Here is a 25,365-nt window from a genome sequence, read left to right as displayed (position 1 = left end):
AGAGATCAAGCAGGGAAAGTGAGTGCATTTAGGGAGAAAGAGAGAGAGAGAATAATAGAGGAAGCAAAAAGGCCCACATGTGGAAGTCATTACTCAGGCTGAGGCTCTGAAACACAGCATTTCTCAAAAAAAATCCCTGTCCTACCCCCCATCCCCCTCTCCTCCACCCAACTCCCCCTTTCCTTTCATAGGGGCTTGGGTCTCAGGAAACGGCTAAAATTTCAGCGAGAATCAAGGGCTGGAGAGAAGGGGGGTTGAGGAGTTTAGACGAGGAGGAACTGCAACAGAGACGTTGACAAAAGATACGAATGGACAGGATGAGAGACGAAGAGAGAAAGCCAGGGAAAGGGTGAAAAAGACACAACGCTTACAGGGCGACAGAGATAACGGAAAGGTTGTATCAGAACTGGAGGGCGGAGGTTAATCAAAGTGCACGGACATCCAGCACACACACTGTCCCACACTGGGCACTGGGCAATATCCTAACTGCCCCAGTTACCTCTGTCCCTTTATCCATCACTAGATACTGGACACAGAACTGCTCCACCAATATCCACAACCCTGAGTTCTTTTCTCTCTCTCTCTCTTTCTACACTTCAAAATTTTTCTTATTTTTTTTTCCATTCCAGAGGGGCCCACTTCCTGCCTGAGTTTTAGAAAAAAAAAAGATGAAATGACTGCCTGGCGTTACACTGCAACATCTGGTACCGCTTTACAGCCCAGAGAGAGAGAAGGAGAGGGAGATATTTGTAGAGAAATAGGGAAAGAGAGGGGGAAAAGTTTGTGTCGGTGAGAGAAAGAGTGGAAGAGAGGATAAAGGTAGACACAGAAGCAGAGGACACAAATATACACATAAAGAGAGAAACAGGACAGAGATATGGATGGAGAGAGTGAGACAGAAAGACAGAAAGAGAGAGAAACTCCAGACCGCTCCAAGTCTTTCCCCAAGGGTCACATGAATCCATATAAGGCCAGTCAGTCCCTCCCTCCCTCTCTCTCTCTCCTTCACTCTCTCTCCACTTTCGTTTTTTTAATATCCCTTCCCTAAATCCACTGCCAGATTCCCCAGTCGTCTCGGCAAATGTGCCACGTCAAGACTGGATATCGCACACTGGCCCACCGGCCGCAGCCCTGAGAGAGAGAGAGCGCGAGAGACCGAGACACAGCTCCCCTCCATGCAGACAGGGCAGGACAGAGCCGGGGACGAACCGCCACCAGGACGGGGCGGCAGGATGACGGGGGGCACACTACTGCAAGGGGGGCAGGGGCAGGGGAGGTGAGGTTTGATGTTCCAGGACACCGATGCAGTGACTGCCTGTTTTCGCATTCCCTGGGGATAATGCGATTCCCTTGGGCTTTCCCCATCCAGTCTTCAGGACTGGAGAGGAGAGAGCGACACAGGGCGAAAGAGAAGGAGGAGGAAGAGGAGGGTCCTGCTCCGTCGTCCCAGTGTTCAGACTACCTGTTCAGGATGATACTGGTGTACAGTAGTCTGCACATTGGTTAGACTGTGCAAGGAAGAGCTCCAAGGACGTATGGACTCACAAACACAGAGACACACAACGCCGTGCATTCTGGTCCAGGATGCACGGGACCTCCGTCTGACTCGGCTTTGTTCTGTTTGTCACCCCCCCTCTCTGCCTCTCCCTTTCTCGCCCCCTCTCTCTGTATTTTCAGGTCTGTTTGCTGTGAGAAGATGGGGCAGCTGCAGTCCCTCGCGCGCTGGGTAAGGGGTAACTGTATTGTGCTGAAACTGAGCCAGTGAGGAAGGCAAAGTAAATGTAGATGAATTTTGTTACAGCGTGTTGCCTGACGGAGGGGCTAGTCGGAATCGCTTACCGTAATCACACTGTGCAAGGAAGTTACCCTGCAGTCTGCCATAATACAAACAGCTCTGTGTGCTGGGCAGCCAAGCGAATCTAAAGTCAAATCCACACTTAGCCAGTTACTTTGTGGTACCAGCAGAAGATTTTGTTTCGAAGCCTGAGATATAACCAGCAGGATGGGGGACTGTGTAATCAAGCTAATCAAGTATAATGGAACTATTGGCATTACCATCAAACTAAAATGCTTGTTTGTATATAGTAATACACAAACCACATTTTGCCATGAAGAATTTAACAAACGTGAATCGGTTCCTTTTTACATAATAAATATATATGTTAAACTCATCACCCTTGACCCACTGACCTCATAATGTGCTTTCCGAGACTGGGTTGAGGTGTACTGCTGTGTGCAACAACACACAACAGAGTTGAAATTTCTAGGGCGTCTAAGATGTGCGGGTGAGGTTTATAATGACGGAGGCCTAGCTGGACTGAGAAAGCAGCCAGCTCAAGAGGGATCATAGGGTACACTGAGCCTAGGATGCTTTGTGAAACTGGCAGTGTGGAAACAAGCTGTGTCAAAGCACTGTAGAGAGTGTCTCACCAGCCTTTGTGCTATATTGTAGTGTTTGACAGCACAGGATTCTTTGCAGTCTTCAGAGATCTGTGCAGGATACAGCAGATAGCTGGAGCAGATGTTGTCTTGACAGTTCTGGTTTAAAAGGGGCCAGTGTGATAAGGCTGTCTTCACAAACTTCTCTGTTCCCTGGCCTTTGGCTGTGTTATCTTTCAGTATGCAAATGTTGTGTCCTCTGCAGGGAGAGACTGGGAGTGTAGTGAGTGAGTATTGTGTCAGACTGCACCTAAGCAGTTGTGTTCAATTATGTGTACTGTTTCACTGTGAGTGCTGAATTGAGCATCTAGGCAAACGTGCATATGCAGGCTGAGGGAACATTTATCTTTTTGAACAGTTTTCATCTGTTTGGGGAATATAACTATTCTGTATGCCCGAGTAACAGGTGTGTCTTTTGTATTACAATATATATGAGGAATATTTGTAGCTGTGCCCCTGTGCGTGCTTGTATCTGTCTATGACAGGGTGTTCGTTTATTCTGCCTATGCATTGTGACTGTCCTGCTGTATTGTTGAATTGGGTGGAGGCAGCTGAATGCTGTGCCTGTGTGTGTGTAGTTTGGGAGTACAGAGTGTGTATCATGGCTGCACTGTATGTGAGGAGGGAGAGGGAGGCCTAGCTAGGTGAAAGCAGGCTGGGGGGAGTATAAGTGTGGAAACAGCCGTGCGATGAGGGATTTCTCTACACAGTTTCAGACACTTGGAAGCTGGTAGCTGGACACAAACACAGTTTTCCAACCAGGAATGTACAGTCCCAGCAAGACTGCCAAAAGCCTGGAGAGAAAAAATAAGGGCGATGAAGGAGGAAAAGAAAGACAAGGAGAGAGAGAGAAAAGAGAAATGAAAAGAGAGGAGGGTGAGGGACAATAACAGACAAAAAGGGAGGGAGAGAGAGGGAATCCATACTGATTGCCACTGAGGCACGTCTGAGATTTGGCCGGAGTACTAGTGAGTCATGTGATATAACATATTGTTACAGTTCTACGGACATTTGCAACATTTCCAGAAAAAAAGGGGGTAGTGCTAGGAGGATTAGTGTCTGTGGTAGTCACTTTTAGGAGGAACTGAAGGGATAAAGAAACAGCTCATCAGAATAAGGTTAATTGACTGCATGATAAATGTGAGGTCGGGGCTAAGTCAGAGCCAGGGAACTGAGAACCCTGCAAAAGCTGTAGCAATTTATTGTAATTTAACTTACCATACCAAAAGTGATAAGAGAGAGGGCAAGTCAGAAGATGTTAGAACGGGTACAATTAATGTCATGTGTAAACATACTGCAACACCTACAGGGACACAAAATGAGACAGACTGCAGGCCAGACAGCACAGACAGCCAGTCTGGATCTACAGCACAGGCGCTGCAGGGAGCCATGGGGCCTGCCGCACTGGGCGGGGATTACAGTGTGGAGTGTGCGAGACATGCTCTGCAGGAATAAAAAAAACTGGGTTAATGATAGGGAGCAGCGCAGCGAGGGTCACTGCAGGAGCTCATCAGTCAGCCTCCTGCACAGAGCTCTAATGAGAACGTATAGAGAGTTATATCCTGGAATGTCTGTCAGCAGACATGGTTGTATTTTTCTGTCCGCTGGTTATTTTTTTCATATTCTGTGCTGGGGTATGTGCAAATAGGCATATGCATATACGTGCATATAGGTATAAATGTGTGATGAAGTGTTTCTTGACATGTGCGAGAACATGATCTGCTCCCATGCGTGATATGTGTGCGCTCTTGCATGTTCTCAGGTCTTCTTGGGCCTGTGTGGACAAACCTGTGACTCTGACCACCTTTTCCAGTGAGCCTGTTGATTGTGGAGGCAGCAACAGGCTGCTGCCAAGAGCGCCAGTGAAAGAAAAAGTGCTTTTGAGCGAAGAGTGTGGAGTGTGTGTGGTTTTGCTTGGTGCTGTTCCAGCTGTGTCAGAGTGAAATGATCCAAATGCCTGAACTCCCGGTGGAGAGGAAAGGGGGGTTGAGGGGTTGATATACGAGACACTCGCAGGGTAAGGGGGTGGAGGAGGGGGGAAATGAATTTAGGACACAGTCCCCACAAGAAGAGGAAGCCCCTTGGCTGGAGAACGAAGGCTTCCAGGATCTAGAGCCGAGTGTGAAATCCCTGACAGAGTGAAATATGGGCTTCCAGAACGAAAGAGAGTAACAGGGAGGGAATGGAGCTATAATCTTTTAAGTGGAAGCAGGGACAGCTCTCATAGAGCAACGGGGTGCTGTACAGAGGGCGAACAGGAAAGAGACTCTGTGTAGACTGCTTTGGCACCAAACAGCTCATCTTCTGTAGCCCAGGTTGTCTGGCACCAGAGCTGTACACCAGATATATCCAGTCCTAAAGGTTTCTGCAGGGTCTCTAGGAGTCTTTTAACACATTGGAAACCTGGTTGTGTGTGCACAAGCTGACTTAAGTCCAAGACAAAAAAAAAAATGGGCCTCAAGCCCTTTTACAGATTTCATGATGAGTAAAAATAATTTTCTGTTTTGTCAAGTGCTTGACTCACCGCCTCTTGCACATGTGACCCTCAGTCTGTCATCGCCTTAAATACAGGCCAGACAACACCCTGCTGAATTACCAGACTTTTGTACGTTTCTTACATTCTTAAAAGTTATCGGTGAAATGTAACAGAGATTGGAAATGCTGATGCTGAAAAAGGAGAGCATGTTTTCACTGAATCTTTTAGTGGTAACTTGTTAATCAAAACAGCACATTATGTGTAAAACAGGCTACAGAAATCTATAGGTCAGTAATCACATTAACATGAAAAACTCCGTCATTTTATTAGTGCAGAAATTTGGGTAGAACGTTATGGGTCGGGCAGTATTGTCTAGTATAGCTTTCTCCAGATTACGTTCCATGTTACAGGTTTGGCAAGCAGATGAACCCTTAGCAAAATAACAGCAAGGGAAGTCATTACAATCGCTTGTAAAACTGTAGTGTCTACATCATATTTAAGAAGCTATATCACAGTTTGTCATGGTCATAAAACAGGTTAATAAGGAATGTAAATATGAATAATACATTTGAAGCAGGTAAAACCTATGAAAAGACATACAAATTTTGAACTTACCTTAAAATTTCTTAAGGTAGTCTTAAAAAGACCTTAAACAGGTCTATTAAGGTCTATGAACACACCAAAACTGCCTAGATGTCACTAATTTCCATTTGTTTATATGCGCCATGAGAAATACAGATCAATTAAATAATTGCCTCAATTAAACATTTAAAGATGGGTTAGAAATAAACTTAGAAGTCACTGTATCCCCTCCAGGGCTAAGCAGATCATTCATGGGGTAAAACTGACCTCTATCTAGTGACACCTAAGTTAAAAACACTGGCTCCTCAGCCCAATCACCAGGCCCCACTGCCCAGACTGTCACAGTGGGACAGGGAGGGAGGCTGCAGACCTAAGGAGCAACAGACACTGCACAACCAACACGGCAGCTTTACACAGAGAGTAGAGGGAGGAGATGCAAAAACAGCAGGGGAAAGTGAAGGAAAGACACCGGATGTTAAGGAGAGTTGCCAGAGGACTCTCCACAGGCCATGCAGGACAAACAGGATCTCTGACAGGTCCAGATATTTTTTTGCTCTGTACAGTTAACCTTTTCTCTTACATGACAGTTATGGTTACATTTCCAATATTTCTTGTAGTTGTCTTTCATGTGAGAATGCCTACACTTGACTGCGTAGTTAAGACAGTGTACAGTAGGTAACAGAATAGATAGACATGTGAGATGTTCAATGTGTGTACTTCAGGGGGTTAAGAGTGCGTGTCTGTTTAGGTGCACATGTGGCACCTGCCTCTCACCCACTGTCTTCTCCCGCCCACCCTGCGATGTCATCCAGGAGCCCGCCCTGCCATTGGCTGAGGGAGTTGTCGTGTGTCTGCCTGTCTACACTTGCTGTGCAGAACTTCCTGCACCTGTACAGCAGGCACAGACAGGCAGACAGACGGCAGCCCACCGGACAGACAGACATGCACGCAGACGAATGGACAGCAGAACAGAATGGATATGGCTTGCGATCCATTAAAGAGCTCCCCCTACTGGGAAGTCACGGGACAATGCGAGTCAAAGGAATGTGCTCGGTCAGGCTATGACGACTGATCTCCCCCTTGGCTGGTGAACAGTGCTCAGATGCTCATATAAAATGGTGCAAAGGTATATTTTTTGTCAATATGTTCTCTTGTTGTTTATTTTACACTCTGCAGTGTTAAAAGCAGAGGAAAGATACACAATCCCCAGATGACAGACCTCAATTGGGGTGCCATGGAAAAGACGGCCAGAACCCATCACCACCTCTTTGGAAAGACTGCCCCTTGCTCATTAAGAGGGGACGCCATCCATGGAAATCCACTTCTATCTCACTCCAGCTAATGACCTGCCATTCTCTCTATCAAGGACAGCTCAGATGTTCATTCCTTTATTGACATCAATTGTAATGCTTTCAAGCTGTAGCTTAGTGCAAGGTGGTCCCTCAATGACACCACACAGAGCATGCAGCCCACTACGCCCCCCCTTCCCTAATAATGCTCAGTTCAAAGACCACTCCCTAGTATTTTTCTTACAACCCTCTTATCTAACCATAGAGTTTGGAGTTAAAATTCCAACTCATTTGCAGTTTACTTGAGTACATGCGCATAGCCATCTTTCCAGGATTAAGAGGAATACCACTCATTCTCACAATCAGAACAAAGCTAAATCTTCTAAAGAGTACTGTATAACGTTTCATGCCATTCTGTAATAAGAAGAGTAATAGTAAGTCTCATATGCAGTAAAAATCCATTATGCACCTTGTACATCATTTTCACTCTCATGAGGTCACCAGCCTGGGTCACACAAGGGCTGGAGAGACTAAACATCTCTGAAGCCTCAGAGAAAGCAAGTGAGGATGGTGAAGAGAGTGAAGGAGAGACAGAACACATGAAGAAAAGAGTGATGACAGGAAGATACAGTTCTAGACAGAGTGAAGAGTAGTAGCAAACAGCGATTCTGACCTCGTCGTCCTTGAACCAGGACAGGCTCTCTGCTGTCAGCACGAACCAGTACTCCTTGGCCCCTCCCTTGATGATACTGATGTTATTGATGGTCAGCCAGCCCTTGCGGATGACCTGCGGGGGTGAGAGGTCAGCAGTTAGACTCGAAGAAGAAAGAGGTGCCCTGCCCCTCTCAGCTCGGCACCACTCCTTCACCCAAACTGGGGTCACAGCGAGGTGAAGAGGTCAGAGCACATGCCACAACGACCTCACATGAGTGGAAAGAGGGGTTAACGAGAGGGGCATACTATTGAGAACACAGTTAGACCTGCTTCTTAGTGAGAGAGCTGATTCGGTGTCAGTGTTACTCTACGGCAGTGGGGGTCCTGGGCAGTGATGAACAGGGGCTGTGTGAATATTAGATGCTGTTGTTAAAACTCTAAGTGAAAGCACAGAAAACCAAATTCACTCAGAGATGTGTTCGCCTGCACCTCCATCTCCAGCCTCAGCACACATGAATGAAATGGCCCACATGCCGATTCTGTATCAGCATTTGCATGCAATATCTCTACTGACTTCAAAGCCATCAATACTCTTCATTTACCCTAGGCCATAAATAAGCTAAAAACATCAAATTGCTTTATATTGGCATTCAGGGCTCTACCTGTGTTCAATAACAATGTAATGAAATATTACAGATAAAAAATATTTTTTTATGTTTGAGACATATTAATGTCAACTACTTTTGACACACAACTTTACAATTTAGCTCATAATAAATATTCTCCATTATTTATAGTAAATCACATTTGAAGAAACACCTTAATAACTCCCTCCAATACAGATTAATTAATCTTACTGCATGCTGACGAATTCTAATGCTGCAGACAAAGGAGACTATTGAGCACTACTGGGGGTGACTGTTGTGACATATGGATCTGCATTTTTATTAATTGAATAAACCTTTGCTGTGAAATGCAAAATTGCTGCAAACATCACACTGAATACTGAAGCATTTGGGGAGCCTAATGTTTAGGTTATGGTATGTTTCAAGATAACCACAAAAGTCTTTTAAATATAATACAGGACATAACGTCCTGTGGAGACTGAGGAAAGGTGAATAGTCTTCTGTTGAATTTGGCATCTGTCAGCTGAGATGAAGAGATGGGTTAGATTAAAGATTGTGCACGGTGAAGATCTACAGTATACCCACCAATTTATTTTGGCTCATACAGTGCACTGGTGAAAGGTTTCAGCCGAGAGGTGAATGATCATCTCCTGTCACGAAAACTACTAATGCTGTGCATGACTTATTTTTCCTCAAAATACAAAGGTAAACAACTGCATATTTATAAAATCTATGAAACTAGATCTAAGGCATACTGTATATATAACTGAAATGCAGGAGTCTATACTTGCACATCCTCCTAGAACTGCACGTCCAAGTAGGTATAATGTTACAGTGCACTGATATAGCCACAATGTGTGCATTCAAGTGCAGATTGTGCACTCCACACACAGACAACACCCACTTCCACAAACACACAGACACATTTGGATAACTTTGTACTGCGAGGAGGCCCGCTGGTGTGAACAGAGTGGGGGAGAAGGAAGCACAAGGAGGTAGTGAAGGGGATTTGAGATAAATTTGTGAGAAGAAATGAGAGGGGGTGGGAGAGGACGGAGAACGGGGCAGTGGAAAAAGTTGCTTAAGAAACCAGGAGAGGAAAGGCACCGTGAGAGCAGGCGAGGGCAGAGAGACGCAGAAAGGCAAGCAAGATAGGAGAAACAGACGGAGGAAGAACAGAGGACGAGTAGCCGACGTGAAGGCTGTGAGAGGAAAGGAGTTAAGAGAGGGAGGGCTGAGTACAGGACACAGAGATGGTGTCAGTGCAGAGCTGATCCTCTCTGCGGTGCCAGCTGTCATGCAGAGCTCGCTCACACACCACTGCAGCCTGGCTCTCTCTCGCTCATACTTCAGATACGATCAGTCTCACACTCACATTGTACTGTTAGTGCTGGTCAGACCCTCAGACGCTGATTCAGGATCTCAGTGAAGGCCATGGGAGATGAGGATGAGTCACATTTACAGCAAACACACCCATCCCCAGACCCTGAGCTCTGAACACAGCAGTCTGCCTGAAACCTAGGCTGGAAAATGGGAATTATAGAAATACACATAGGCCCTGTAGGCCCTTTATACATAAGCACACTAGCCCTATACCCATCTGTAAGCAAACAGGATACTCCTATAGGCACCTCCAATTAAACACTCTGTAACAAAACATGTTGATCTTACATGTCTTTACAACTTCTCTGTCAGTAACTACTCCTTCCACTTTATCTATCACTCCAAATCCAGCATTACAAAAGCCTAGAACAACACACATACACCAGTCCTCTCGTCCCTTTCCTGTCTGTGCATCCCCCACACAGGGCTGGGCGCCTGCGCTGCAATTAATTCATGAGTAAAGAGACACAGCGGCACTTGTATTCACCTCAAGTCCTTAGCCAAACCGGTGATGTACTGTACAAAGACACGCCACTGCCCTTCTCATTTACACGCCTCACGATGCAAATACAAATGTTAAAAGGAATGATTCTGTTGATTTAAACCCCAGTTTGCAGCCCTGTCTGTAACCTAAGCAGAAAGAGCTACGCTTAAGGCCTTTAGCTGTGAATTAGTTATATTTTTGTGCCATCAATGCCTCCCACTTGAGGTGAATACAAAAGGCAGCTGCATCAGGAGTGGGTTACATTGGAATTAATAGGAGCTGTACTCTGAGACCAATTGTAAAAACCGGTTATGGTGTTGAAAGTGTGTCTGAGCATCTCATCTCTGTCACAGCTACAGTACAACACAGTGTGTAAATTTCCTAGTCCATATTGCAGATTTTACACACACCAAAAAAGAATTTAGATCGCTCCTTCGTTTTTAGCTCGTCTCACATTCTCAGATTCTGCAGCTCAATTCTAAATATTACATAAATATTATGTAAATAAGCAAATGAATCAGTGTTTCACGTAGAACAAATACTGACCGACATCAGACAAGCTCTTAGATGTCACTGCACTACCCTGCATTTTCTAATGAGAAGGGGAAAGCAGAAGTAACATATACTGTAAGATACACTCTTGTGAATCTCAGAAACCACTTTAGTTCAAATATATATCAAATCAATCAGAGGTTTAACTGAGTCATCAGGTCTAATCCACCACTGTTTCTAGCCCTTCAGCTATCAAGGATTTATAGCTATAGTATAGCTGAATTCTTCGGCACAAGGAATGTTATGTAAGTAGTGGCTATGGACCATTAAGATAGACAATTGATGGCAGTGTGTATCAGCACACAGAGAGGGCAGCTCTTAGTGTGTCAGTGAGGGTCTCTTGGTGTGTCAGAGTGAGTACAGCTCCAGACAGGGTGACAGCAGTAGAAGAAGGTGTTTTAGGCAGGTCTCTGTGTTAGCATCCCAGCCAGCCCCCACAGACAAGTTATATGGAAGGCAGCAGTAAGGCTTACAGAAACTGGGCTCGTACAATTTGACTGGAAGGTGGAGGACCTGCGCCCTGCAACTGCAGCAGAGGGGAAGAGAGTAAAACAGTCATTAAGAACTGGGGTACAGCTGGGAGAAGACAGGAAATCCAGGACACACCTTCATGGTGGCAACACAGCACACAGCCCTGCTCTGAGAGCTTATGGCAGACTGTTTAAATGCTGTATTAGACAGGAACAGCAGCTGATGCAATAAGTACCTCGTTTCTTAAAGGTATTATTATGTTATGATTCTGTCACTTTCAATACTTGCTTAAAGCTGGTGCTGTGGAATGGGTGTTTGCTGGGACCCTAAAGGCCAATCCAACCAGATAGCCCCAAATACAGCATGCAGCACTGATAACAGACCCCTGAAGACTTCATCAAAATGGATACATTTAACCTTTTTTCAAATAAGAATGAAAGTGAATCATATTGTTAACATAGTTAAGTTAATAACATGTAGCGTACCATCAAGTAACTGTAACAGCTTAGGGGAAACAGTAAAATGGTGGAATTCAAGACTATTTGCGCTGCAGACTTCAGGTGCATATGGTAGGTGTAGCATTGGCACGCTGCAACATCTGGGAAGTATTCTAACTGACTTCCAGATAACGCTGAGCTGGAAAGCTCCTGGAACAAGACAGCAGCTGCATGTTCCCCAACCCCTAATCGTAGGCTATAAGGAACCCATACAGACTGCACTGGAGCTCGCAAAACACAAGGGCCATTAATGATGAAATTTCAAGATATGACATTTATGATTTCTAGATGTTTCTTCAAATCCAAAATAATGATAAGGACCACCGTGCACTGATGGAAATGAAATATAACTACATTCATATTATGAGGCTAAATCAAATGAGAGCAACCAAGAACAGTTTTCTGGGGCTCTGGGATCATAAAATTACTGACAAATATATAACAATAATAATTGCTTACACTTATGTAGCGCTTTTCTGGACACTCCACTCAAAGCGCTTTACAGGTAATGGGGACTCCCCTCCACCACCACCAATGTGCAGCCCCACCTGGATGATGCGACGGCAGTCATAGTGCACCAGAACGCTCACCACACACCAGCTATCAGTGGGGAGGAGAGCAGAGTGATAAAGCCAATTCACAGATGGGGATTATTAGGAGGCCATGATTGGTCAAGGCCAATGGGAAATTTGGCCAGGACGCCCGGGTTACACCCATACTGTTTTCAAGAAACGCCCTGGGATTTTTAATGACCACAGAGAGTCAGGACTTACTGGTTTTACATCTCATGCGAAGGACAGCGCCTTTTTACAGTATAGTGTCCCCGTCATTATACTGGGGCATTAGAACCCACATAGACCACAGGGTGAGCGCCCCCTGCTGGCCCCACTAACACCTCTTCCAGCAGCAACCTTAGGTTTTCCCATGAGGTCTCACACCTGCTTATTAATAGGGTTTGCTAAACAGGCTCCTCTCGTGTGTAACATTGCTTCGGTTTGATGTCAGTTTTAAACGCGTACTGTAGTTTTCCAGCCTCCCCACTGCACCACCCTCGTCCCCATCTCAGTACTCACCTGGCCCCTCCAGCAGGGCAGGCTGTGGGGCTGAGCTGCTCAGAGATTCAGACAAGGGACAAGCAGGGGGGGTGCAGGACATAAAGAGGGGTGGGAGGAAGGGAGTTAAAGATAAAAACCATAATGGGGCAAGAGAGCAGGGAGTAAAAAAATAAATAGGAAGGGGGGCCAAATAAAAAGGAGTTAAAAAAATAAAAGAAGCACTGTTGTTAATGACAACTGAAACAAAAAACAGCAAGGATTCAACCGAAAACACCCAGCACAAAATCATCACATACACAAGCTCATGCATAAAAAATAAATATACAGTATACAATACATAACAGACAGACAGAAAATCTGAGGGACTCCAGGTCAACGTTTCTGCAGAATTAGATATTTTGTCCCTTCTGTACACAGATCATATTCCTCCAGTCACAATCCCCGACACCGTGTTCAAGAGCGTACTCGTGTGCAACTGTCCCGCTGGAATGGGTGAATATGGCTTCTCCGAAATCCCGCATTGATGGGTCACGGGAAAACGTGAGGAGAGGAGAAAAGGCAGAGGCAGAGGAGTGGGGGGGGGGGGACGACGAGAGAGGTATCAGAGGAAGGAGAGAGGGTAAAGCGAGAGACGGGAAAGGAGGAGCATCGCAGAACGATGAAAGAGGGATAAGACAGGGTGGGGGGAAAGGAGGATGTGGAGGCGCCCACCTGGTTTCCGGCAGAACTCTTCTTGCTCATCTGGCTACTCCTCTGCTGTGCACTGCAGGAGACAGGCAGACAGAGAGAGAGATTCCAGCAGAAAGGGAGTGAGAAGGGAAAAGACAAAGGTAGAGGAACTTAAGAAAAACCCCAGTTAGTATTTTTACTGACTACAAGAAAACTTCAGACTATTTGCCCCCTAAATGCCTTGTATGCTACAATGATGGGAGCTTTCAGCTTCTAAATATATTGGACTTCCATATCTCTGCTCCAGTCTGTAACTTAATACCTGTTACTCCCTTTCTCTGTAAATCCCTCTTTCACAGGCTCTCTATTGTTCAATAGCTGGAGGTGCCCTTAGACTCACTTGGCGAACCCAATGAAGTCCTCATGGTTTGTGTTGATGTACGAAAGCTGGACCTCAATTAGCAGCAACACCTGCCAAGAGAGAAAGCAATTCAATAATGGGACAGGCATGAAGAAGGACAAGAAGAGGAAGAATTGGGGAAGGAGACTGAGACAAATTCAGGGAGATGGAAATGCTGACAGCGAGGAGAAAGGGGAATTATCAGTCCCAGCAGCGTTAATTATTGTTGCCTATTTCTGTCAACTCGCTGTCTGCATGTGTGTTTAAGGCTGTGCATCCAAAGTGCAAACCAGACATCTAACGAGAACCAACAGTCCTGGCTGTGTGTGTCTGGGGACTGGGGATGTGCATGTACAGTACAGTAAGTCAGTAGTGTGAACAGGTAATTAGGTGTGTGCAAGCTTTCCAGCGGGGATGTTTCTGGGTGACCTGGTCCTTGGCCCGGCTCTCTCGGTCCCGGATATGTGTGGTCACGATTCTCTCCGTCTCCTCGCGAAGCCTTGGGAATGTCCCCAACTGCAATGACACACACGGTCACTCAGGCACAATTGCACCTACACAGTTTGACAACCCGCACTGCAGCAAACAATGTGCGGGTAACGTTACTGGTTTCCCTTTATCACTTTCACTTGTGTTCTTGTGGTTGAGGAACACTGCTGTACCTTGATGGTGCACTGCCGCACAGTGTTGATAAGCTCCTGGATCACCATGTCCACACACTTCAGACAGGGCTCCTTTAGCTTCACGATCTGCTTCTTCACTATTGCCTCAAATGCCATGTCAGGTGTGAACAGCCCCGTCCTGCTCAGAGAGAGCGAGAGACAAAGAACAGGGAGAGGGAGAGGGAGTCAGGGGGATGGAGAGGAGACAGCTGGAGAATTCGGAGGAACTAAGAGAGTTATGAAAGGTTTAGGAACAGGCAGAGAGGATAAAAAGAAGGAAAGAGAGGAGAAGAGAGGACAGCCAGAAAAGACACTGTGGACACTGAGACATGGGAACAGCAATAACCCAGAGGACACTGAGACAAGGAAACAGCGATGACCCAGAGGACACTAGCCTGATGCCATGGATGTTCTTGATGGCATAGCTGATCTCTCTCCTCAGCTCCTTCTCATCAAACTCCATCTGTCAGCAGAGTCACAGGAAGGATACAGAGACACAGAAAGTCACAGATGTTCCTTGTTAAAATCAAAATAAAAATCTGATCTATCAAAAAAGAAAGTCACAGAGAAGTAAGTCAGAGAACATCAGTTCAGGCCTTGAAATTTCTACAGTACATCCTAAGTGACAAGTGAACAAGCTGGGGTACAGAAAAGTTTGCACAGAAATACGAACTGTGTCAGGTAAAATAAAGTATAATTTGCAGTTCTTTTTTACTATGTGTTTGTCCCTTAAAACATAATGAGATGATGAAAGTGATTTACTATTCCTTTTCAAAAGCACAAAGCTGTGAGACTGTGCTGGTTTTATATGCATTTTTTATTGTTGTGCAGAATTCTGTTCTATTGGTGTGTGTGAAATGTCAAATGATAAATCAGTGCAGAACTCAACATGACAGTATATCTTGGTTTTCACACATGGATCATCTTCTCACATTACGTCTAATATTTGTAACTATATCCATTATACTGTAGGGTCAACACCACATATAAATGTTTATATGGTGATAACACTTATCTTAATGTACACAGTACTTCAAGTAAATTAAAGTTTAATATTAAATGTAAAGACTGAATAACTGATTTTAATTAATAATTATTTTATGTAACATTGGCAGCACCTGAAGCTGACTTTGATTAACAGGCGCAGTGGTCTTAAGAACAATTAAAGCAGATGGGGTGTGAATTGGCTCAGCCTGTGGTATTCACTCTGTATTTGAAATGATCTGTCAACATCTGATCTGCCAGACACGAACACGGTCTCCCACGACAATATCAACATCACCCACACTAGCAGCACTACTGGGGTTTTCAGGAGTGTCCAACTCTACGCCCTGTTCTTGTCTGACCTGCTCTGCCTGGATAACAAAATCACAACTGCAGAAGTCACACAGATCCTAATAAACTTGTCACCTGGGACATTGACCACTTACACTACTGTGGTCTTTGACACTGGATGATGAACAGTGAACCTTTAGCACAAGAGGCAATTCTGTAACAAGCAGAATGCCTTGCATATTTGCATAGGCTTAGTTTACACAAAGAATAAGCCAGTGTGGTTCAGTCATTTCCCATTGATAAAGAAAGTGATACATCATGTCATCTAAGGGTACAGCAGCTTGCCTCTGTAAACATGGCTACAGAGGTCTTGCACTGTGTGGTACCTTTACTATACAGCCTTTTACCCCACCAGAGAGGCTGGTCTATCGCAGTGAGAACAGCTGGGCTGACGAACCTTGACCAGCTCAAAAGGGAAGCGTTCGTGGAAGATTCTGTTGATTTTGGCACCACCAGAAAGTTCCACAGTGTCCACTTGGTCACCCGAGCCTTCAATCCGCTTTTCAAAGTCCACAGAGAACTGCTGCACCATCCTGCGAGACATCATCAGAGATTCCATTAGATCAGTATGTCATAACCTGGGGTCTGTGGACTACTTGGGGTCCTAGTTCAGGTGCCCTACATCCATTTCTACACTCTATTACTATTTATACATAAAGACTTCCAACCGCATACAGTAAATTTTCCAGAACACACTTACAATCTATACTTTTCACTTTACTGCAGCTCAGAACATACATGTATCTATTAGCTCAGTCAGGTATCATAACATAATACCAGCCTTAAAAGCTGACACTAGTTGAAAACAATTGTTATACAAACCTATAAGAGTGACTTAATAAACTTTTGTATACATTGAAGGCATATGCATCTTGTAAGTTACTTTTTTGGGCCAATATTAAGTTTATAATGCAAATATAAAGACACTTTTTCTAAATACATTGTTTCTAAGAAGTGCTAATCTTTTCTTAATATTTCAATTTACATCCACAATGGTACTAAAACTTTTAGAAATTTTATTTGATCAAAAGGTATTTTACATAAATGTTCAATTGCAGCCATCCAACTCAAAGCTGTGCTGGATTTAAAAAAAATGGACATTTACAAAAAATGACCAGACTTGCAGGCAGAATTTCCACTCTGATGACTGAAACAACAGGTGCGTTCACACAGACGCTTCTGCTTCGTCTCGGATTGATCCTGCTCAGAAAGGGCATGTTCCCTTGGTGATCCTGGCAAGTAAACGCCCACAGGATCCACTACTGACATGCACTGGAGCACACAAACTATTGAGTTGGCCAAACGAAAAACAAAAACATTGCGCACTGCACATCACAGAACAGCGAGCGGTTTGCACAGTGCTTTAATAAACCAGTGAGTGCAAGGTATAAAAAATACGAATTAAACAAACTTACAAGGAATAGAAAATAAAGAGCTAAAGAGCTCAATGAAAAGAGTGACGTATCTGGGCATTTCTGATGCTGTTAGATGTTCACTCTGCACAAAACAGTCCACTGCTTTTAGCATTACTAATAGCATTAAAGATGAATAATTTAATTAATATAATTAAAATAATCGCTAACAAAGGATGGGCAGGCTCGATAACTACTTTCTAGTTCCACACTTAAAAACGAAGTATCAGAAGGCTGTTGTGTAAACTGTTGAGGCCATGAGGCCATGGGAGAAATCCACACACCAAGGCGGTCAAGCCTAAGAGCCACTGACATTTCTCCTAAAACACACAGCTAGCGTGGATTGCACACCACAAAGGACACACGCTGGGAGAGGCCTGTGCAGAAATCACCAACACAGTTTTATCAGACCTCCAAGGCTTATTTCTTTAGAATTATTCCAACTCTCTGAGCCTCTAATATGGGAGGTTCACAGCTCCTGCGCCCTCCAGCCCCTGCCCTGGCCCACAGCTCACTGCAGCAGCGCCTTGGTCTTGCGCGAGGGGTCGTCGGGCCGGAAGTGGCGGTACTCCTCCGCCTCCTTGTCCAGGGACAGCAGCTGGGCCTGCAGCTTGCTGCGGAATGCTGGGAGAGTGTCCCGGATGTGGTTCGTCAGTTGCTGCGGAGAGAGGAAGCCAGGAAGAGCGAGAACAATGTGTGAATACCTGGGGTACGGGAACAAAGAGAGAAGTGGTATAATTCTACAGGGAAAATCTTTTAATTTTCATTCACAAAAAGCGAGGTAACGCATGCATTTGGATTGAGGAAAGTTTGAAGTTAGGGTGACAATAAGTGAGGATCTGTGTTGGGACCACGGTTCTTAATTCATATCAAGAGACTAAATTTGGAACATCCGTTTAATTTCTGTGTTTTTACTGAAGACTTTACGTGGAAGACTCATGTCTAATGCTGAGCCTTTCTTACTGTCTCTCTAATACACCCGTCCCGTCTTTCTTCATCTCCATCAATCTCCCTCCTGAGTCCTCAGACTCCCTCTCTCTCTCTCTCTCTCTCTCTCTCTCTCTCTCTGTCTCTATTCTCTGTGCTCTCTCCACCTTTCCCACCTGACCTGGTTCAGCACTTTCTGCAGGTATGGGGTGCCCATGTTGTCAGCAATGTGTCTATAGGAAGGGTGGGACAGGAAGAACTTCCTCTCTGCTGCCAGCGCTGCCTTGATGTCCTTCTTTCCATCAATGTCCTTCTGACTGCGATTCACCACACCAATATACCCTGGGGAGAAAGGGGAGACTGACAGCATGAGACAAGGCAGAAGGACGCGGCCGAGCGCCTGTGGGGTAAGGCCCCATCAGGGACTAGGCTTCCTGGGCTGGCAGGCACGCGGCGCTGGCAGGGAGGGACGCGCCTCTCCTCCGATCAGCGCCCAACCTCTGCCTATAAGAGATTAGACGCTCGAAGCTGGACTGATCAGAGGAATCTGCCTACACTTTCTTATTGTCTCCCATTTAAGGTTCGTAGCTACAATCCAAAATGTGAAATACCCAAGAAAGTATATTCAAAATTGGGTGGTTTAACAAAAAAATGGTGATCGTATTATCTTTAATGTGGAAAACGTGGAGAAAAGCAGGACGCTGACTTCTGCGGGGTTTCTTGTGCAGTATTGTACTAAGAGGTTGTGCTGCTCTGGGCCATACCTCTGCGCAGGGGCAGCAGCTTGTTCTCCAGGACGTCCCGAGCATCGGTCCCCTCATCCATCAGGTCCAGCTTGGTGATGACCCCGATTGTGCGCTGACCTGAGGGTCAGGGGCCACGAAGATCACCAACGGTGCCCGCACACCACACCACACCACATGTCCCCAAAAGCCCAGTCCCCTGCACTACACAGACACTGCCCTCTCCACACCATCGTGCGTCTGTGTCATGCATACACCCCCCTCTTTTTTCCTTCTTCCTTCCCTTGTCTCCTCACAGCCGCTCTCCCATCCATCCTCACTATAACATCCCCTCCTCCCAAACCATTCCATGCTCTCTACTTTACACCCATCCTCTGTCAACTCATTCACTTTCCCTCTTAACTGAATGGATCCTCATTCAATTCCATCCTTCCTCTCTCTCCACTCACGGGCACCCTTCTTTCTCTTGCACCATCCTTTCCTTCCTGCCTGCGTTCCTTGTCGCCCCTTTTCCTTTTCTCTCGCTCTTCTCACACCCTCACAGCGGTCTCACCCTGGGGGTCCACGTCTTTGGCCAGTTTGAGTGCGTCGGAGTTTGCCAGGTCGGTGTTGGCAGGTGTGACAGCCAAGATGAGGCAATTCTCCCGACAAATAAACTGCATGATCATGTCCCGGATTTGGTACTCAATGTCGGGGGGTTGATCCCCAACTGGAACCTTGGTGATCCCGGGAAGATCAATCAGTGTCAGGTTTAGCACTGCACGCAAACGCACAGAGACAAGGATAGACATGACAAAAGAGACAGAAGCCCAGATACAAATATATAAAGACAAATAGAGAGAGAGGCAGACAGGCAGAAAGATCATGTTATTACACATGCCCATATTCTGCACATGCATTGCTAGAAAGGACAAGGTTCTCTTGTCATTGATTGTGAGGCATTAAATACAAATATGATTTCAATACAAAGTCAGTTAAAGGCAGATTTTGGCTGCTTTCGCTTGCACTTCCCTCGGTGAGTGAGCAGGTAATTTTGATTAATTCTCCTCAGTGATCGAGCACCTTACAGAAAAGCTCTATCTCACTGCAGAATCACAGAAGTATGCCTTTACTTCCATCACTATGTGCAAATTAAAAAATATATATACATTGTCTCTATTTTAGCAACCTTTATTTTAAACTACAGGTACAGTAACACAGGAATACAGACAAACAATAGTACAGATGCATAGACAATGGTATGGATGATGATGAACAATGAGACAATGATGCATTCGCTTAGAGACAGTGACATAGACAGTAGTACAGGTGCTGAGGGAAGGACACTGACACACAATGGTACAGATACTTAGGAACAGTGTCGCAGACAATGATACAGACACTTAAGGACAGTGACACAGACAATGGTGTACTCACGTAGGGACAGTGACACAGACTGAGGTAGAGACGTTTAGAAACAGTGAGACAGAAAGAGGTAGAGATGCTTAGGGACAGTGAGAAAGACTATGGTACAGTTGCTTAGGGACAGTGAGACAGACTGAGGAAGAGACGCTTAGGGACAGTGACACAGACTGAGGCAGAGATGCTTATGGACGGTGCAGATGAACAGACACAGAGACACAGGAAATGTCACGGACACACAGGCATACAGTAGCAATGCAGGGACCCAAGCAGTGGTACAGACACACAGGCTGTCACAGGTAATGCAGACAGCTCATACCATATGGGGAGTATACCCGCAAGTTGATGGGCACAGGCGAGATACCCTTGTTGGCCCCAGTCAGCCGGTCTGTTTCAGCCTCAATCTCCTGGCGAACCTCATCAAAATCTGTGAACTTCTTCCCCTTACATTGCAGGAACTCTGCATACTCTGCACAAACAGACAAGAGGCAAAACACGCAGAGAAGAGACAGAGGAGAGAGCAAAGAGAAAAAAATGAGCCAGAGATAATAAGATTTAATATCCTTAAACTGTTACAAACTGCCTGCATGTTTTATTCTGTACAGTAACTTATCCTCTCGTCTGTCATTTTACCTCCTTGTCCTGCCTGCTCTGAGCATCAAGGACTTAAAGACACTGACAAAGCCTGGCTTCATTCATTCCCAAACGATGCTGCCATTCTTCCTCTCCCAATCTGTCATGTCTATCTAGTAGAGCACTATGCTCTTCATTCTCTCAGTTCCTTGGGCATAAGAAATAACCTATACTTCCTTCCTGCCTATCTGGCTAGTCCTCAGCTCTAACCACTAACCCACACTATCTCTTTCCCTCTATGTACATCTGTCTTAATGTTCTCCAGGTTCCCAAACAGAGAATAAAGATACCAGCTCCTCACAATGCCCCCAGATTTTCTGGAAAAGATGCCTTCTTTGCACAGTTGATGCAAGACTAATGGAAAGGAAAGCAGTGCCCTCTGGTGGCGGCTAGTGTTACTCAGATGATCACAGATCACAAGGCCTCACGTTTGCCAGCATCTTAGTATTGCAGACGGAGCTGCATTGATGTATTCGTCTTGGCAATAGCTATTCACATGAGAATGAATCTGCAGTGATCCACATGCCACATCAATATTCCATATTCCTTTAATATTGTTACTTAAAAGCTGTTAATTACCATGTCCGATTGGCAGTATATTTTGCTTTTGTTTGTGCTATTTTGAACCAGCCCAGTTGTGTGCTGGCTGCACAGGTGTGCTCTGAGAGCATGTCATACCTGTGTTAGCGCTGATGAGCTGCAGGACCAGGGGCCTCCTGGTGACTATCCCAGAGCCTCGCGGCAGGAAATCTCTGAAAGGACACAAGGACAGGGAACGTCTTAGTCATCACGGTAAGGAGCAAAGGGAGCTTCCAGGCCCAGGCTGAGACACAAGGTCAGGGGTCACAAGAGAATTCACCTACAGTCAACTCAGTTCTGTCAACCACAGGAACTCCAATATACTCAAATGCTTGGACAGAAAAGCTATTTGTTAATCCAGCACGATGTGTGCATCAGCTCCCTTTACATGCCCTCCCTGCTGAGTATGAAGTCCCTCTTGCCTCTCTGTATCCTCAGTGCCACACTGCTGCAGCTCCTGTGCTGAACGATTTCCCAAGAGGTGTAGGAGCTGCACCCACAATGACCTTGTCATGCTCTCCCCTACAACAGAGCACAGCGCCACACACTGCATCACACTGGTGCAGCTCAGCAGGGCATGAGCTACCCAGCTGAGATCCCTCTGCAATCACTCTTCCTACCCCAGGGATACAGGCACCCCACCGGTCTCTCTGCAGCACAGAACTGCTCCACCAACAGCACCTTCGGAATCATTTGGTCGTCAATCGTAGTGAACTGGGCTGGCAAATGAAACTTAATGTTGATAAACACAAAATGATCCAAGCAGGAAATAGGAACATAAAGTATTTTATACAAGCCACATAAACAGTTCTTCTGAGCTGAGCTTGAAAGAGATCTGCATGTGCATGTGAGGAAGCAATAATAAAGCAAAGACGATGCTGGGGTATAAAGTAAAATGTGTGGAATTTAATAAAGGAATGGTTTTGCTTATTTTTACAATGCTCCAGACAGCCTCTTTTTTAAAACAGAATAAATAACAATGCTGTATGAAAATAAAATCTGTAACAGCTTGACAGAGAGTTCAAGGAACAGCAACAAGAGCGACTCCTGGTGCAAAGTGACTGTCATATATGGATATTTAGTTCCTTTACTCTATATTCAGTCTAACAAAGGAGATTTGGAAGAGGTTTAATGCACGTCCATAAAATCCTAGGCGATATACCGGACAGTGGACCACTCCGAATTCAGTAGCAAATAAAAACATAGGGTCAAAGCTGGAAACTACGCTTTGGATAAGGAAATTCATTTTGGATATAGAATAGGAAACACTTCTTTACAAAGAGAATTGTGGGTGTTAGGAGTAGGATTCCATGAAAGGCGAGGCCTGGAATTTGGGCCTCTTCATGAAGCTGTTAAATGAAATTCTAGATTTACTAAACTACACCGAATATTAAAACAAAACATAGTCTCATGTTTGTGTGTCGGCTTGGAGAAAAACAATGTATATTGATACTGGATATTGGCTGCATTTTATCCTTCATTTTGATGAGTGGATCATTCATGATTGATCATTACAAGCTCAGCTTTGCTACAGAAGTACAAAAACTCATTAATGAGAGAGCTGATTGGGCACAGGTGATGAGGTGAATTAACCTGCTGAGTACCAAGCCTGATAAATATCAAGAAAGAAGAACACAGAAAAGATCACTAACCCCCCTTTATTAAGGCAACAGTGCTTTAGTTCCATTGGTATGTTGGAGGTTGGACTACGTCATTTGTGTTCAAAGCCAACGGTTACTAACCTAGCAAGAAATTAAAGCCAAACACAATCTCCATCACTAATTCAACAGAATCTGGGAGACCACAAGTCACAAGCCAAGACTGCCTTGTCATCGTTCAAGCTCATTTTCACATTTGCACTGCATCAGAAATGCCAGGTCACAACACGGGATTGCAACCTGCATGGTGCAAAATGAATCGTCCCCCCCTGGCCACTGCTGCCTGTGTAACAATGGCTGTCCTGGCTAACAATGCTAACAATGCCATAGAGGGCCTACTTGCCAGACGTGCTTTCCACTGAACAGCTGTTGGATGAGCCGAGACAACATGTGACATCTGAGGTTCTGAGACCAGTCAATAAGCACAGGCTTGTCCAGAATCTCTTAGAGGAAGGGGACAGCATCCCTCAGAACATGTTATTGCAAAGCACGCTTCCCAGATGTAGTTGATTTTCCTCCAGCAATGGCCACACATGCTGCTAGTCTGTGACCTTGTGTTGATCATTCCTGTTGAGGACAAATCTAAATCAAGGGTTTTCCATGTCTGTTAATTACAATGTCTGTACATCGAACACTTTGTGCTGGTGCTGCAGTTGTAAGTGTTGTGATTTTTTGATGCTCAAAATACTAGACTACCAAACAGGCAAGATGGACCATGTGGCCTCCTCGTTTCCAAACTTGTACACCTATATAATTCTATACCTTGCTATATAGTTCCTATAGTTTTGACAGCACAGCACGTCATTCTCATCTCTCAATAACAACACAAGAACTCCACCCTCACCATAATACTGAGAGAGATGCCTCAGCCTCTCCCTTAATTCTAACATAATGCCACAGCAAGCTGAGCTTTCAGTCCAGACAGAGGTCCTGCTCCCCAGTTCTGCTAGTCATGTGTATTGAGGAGATTAAGCCTAAGTGAACACAAGCAGAAAGTGCTGGCACTTTCCTCCATGTCCTGTCTCGCCAGCAGTTCACACGCTGTCTCAGCCTTGATCCCCACCCAGTCCTGTGCCCCAGTCCCATTATGAAAGAGCTAACTCTCAAATGAAAAGCCCCATTATGCAATGGCCAGCCTGCTAGGACACTGGGAGCCGGCCTATTCATACAACACATAACATGACACTGAGGTTACTCGGTTTTCCCCAGTGAAAAACCAAGACAAAGACGATGTTGTAAAGACATTTTGTACAAAGCTTTACGGCCTGTACAGGTTGATCTTGTGTTTTTTCAAGGCTGTGCAGCGAGCGAACCTGAAGTAGCAGAAATTAAGCCGTCTCTCGGCATGGAACACCTGGGACATGCCAGCATGTGCAAGGATTTTAATCTCAGGCTGGCTGCCCCGGACCACACAGCCATCAGCACTATCACCCCACAGGGCTTCACACTCAAACCCAGCTTTTGAAAAAAGCGTCCAATGTCAACTCTCACACTCAGCTCAGCGCTGGAACTTCTGATGCTCAGTATACCAGACTATCAAATGCACAAATGCAGGCAGACTCATAAACTCACAACATTAATTAATCAGTCATCCAGGTCAACTTCCATGCCACACAGAGACTGCCAAACTGAGGAATGGAAATGCACACTCAAGACACCCACACACGGAGAGCCCCTGCCTAGCAAGACCCCTGCAATGCAGCTCTGTGACTCAGGCTGCTGTGAGCCTCTCTGGAACAGCATAAGCAGGACATTCGGCGACTCGCGCTATACTAAACGTGTGTGTACTTCAGTGCATCAGCGTTTCCACATGTGCGTGCATGTTTGCCCCCAGTATTTAAATGTCCATTCTACCTTCTATGCCTAGTAAAGTGAAACATATTCCAGGCTGACTGCAGTGCCTTATGTATGCATCTGTGTTTCCATCATTTTAAACAGCATCAACAGCATTAACAGATTTCTTGGAAAACCTCAGAAACCTGTCAATATGATAAAAAATGAAACCTTATGTTTTAGTAAAATAATAAATATTAAGACTTTACAAATCATATACGTACTGTATATCTCTCAAAATCCAAGTTATTAGTGTCATTCAAAACTACCGCATTCAAATTTAATGCTTTGCATAAGCCACCCATGAAAAGATATGGATTTTAAGACAATGGCATAGTCAGTAAGTTGGACAGTAAGTGAGAATCTTTCAGCTCCAACCATTTGAAGCCGATTGGGAATCTAATGCTTACTATAAAATAAAGCAGTCTTTGCCTCATTTATAAAATGAGATGAGAAAATCTAATTAAGAATCTCAGTAAGGCTGCGAGAACGAAAAGATGGCCAAGGGATGAGACCCAGTTTTCTGAAGGGGAGAGAGAGTGACAGAGGCACAGAGAAGCAGCAGATGTGGTTTGTCATTGCTCTTCAAGGAGGCTGACCCAAAT

At 45.1% G+C, this 25,365-nt stretch overlaps 1 protein-coding gene and 1 long non-coding RNA gene across 7 annotated transcripts in view; one reads left to right on the top strand and one right to left on the bottom strand.

The window, feature by feature from the left end:
- dnm3a (dynamin 3a) overlaps positions 1–25,365 on the bottom strand; it is a 52,679-nt gene that overhangs the window by 17,448 nt on the left and 9,866 nt on the right. For 3 of the 6 annotated variants that reach the window (XM_088599250.1, XM_088599248.1, XM_088599247.1), the window contains exons 2-15: positions 21,369–21,442; positions 20,377–20,526; positions 19,210–19,413; positions 18,678–18,776; positions 18,095–18,255; positions 17,502–17,644; positions 15,972–16,107; positions 14,635–14,702; positions 14,240–14,378; positions 14,007–14,093; positions 13,578–13,648; positions 13,220–13,271; positions 10,976–11,011; positions 7,460–7,573 (exon numbers count right to left, since the gene is read on the bottom strand). In XM_088599250.1, the coding sequence (XP_088455376.1) occupies positions 7,460–7,573; positions 10,976–11,011; positions 13,220–13,271; positions 13,578–13,648; positions 14,007–14,093; positions 14,240–14,378; positions 14,635–14,702; positions 15,972–16,107; positions 17,502–17,644; positions 18,095–18,255; positions 18,678–18,776; positions 19,210–19,413; positions 20,377–20,526; positions 21,369–21,442 (1,534 nt within the window). Of the gene's footprint in view, positions 1–7,459; positions 7,574–10,975; positions 11,012–13,219; positions 13,272–13,577; positions 13,649–14,006; positions 14,094–14,239; positions 14,379–14,634; positions 14,703–15,971; positions 16,108–17,501; positions 17,645–18,094; positions 18,256–18,677; positions 18,777–19,209; positions 19,414–20,376; positions 20,527–21,368; positions 21,443–25,365 lie in introns of those variants that run through there. The other 3 variants (XM_088599252.1, XM_088599249.1, XM_088599251.1) reach the window with 2 other exon arrangements.
- On the top strand, positions 896–8,782 carry LOC148652480 (uncharacterized). Its single transcript, XR_015925346.1, has 3 exons — positions 896–1,276; positions 1,678–1,726; positions 6,674–8,782. It is a non-coding gene; the product is annotated as an uncharacterized LOC148652480 (long non-coding RNA).

This window comes from Lepisosteus platostomus, chromosome 11, assembly GCF_059453375.1.
Source record: "Lepisosteus platostomus isolate fLepPlt1 chromosome 11, fLepPlt1.hap1, whole genome shotgun sequence".
NCBI classification, from domain to species: domain Eukaryota; kingdom Metazoa; phylum Chordata; class Actinopteri; order Semionotiformes; family Lepisosteidae; genus Lepisosteus; species Lepisosteus platostomus.
This window is presented reverse-complemented; position numbering and strand designations above follow the sequence as displayed.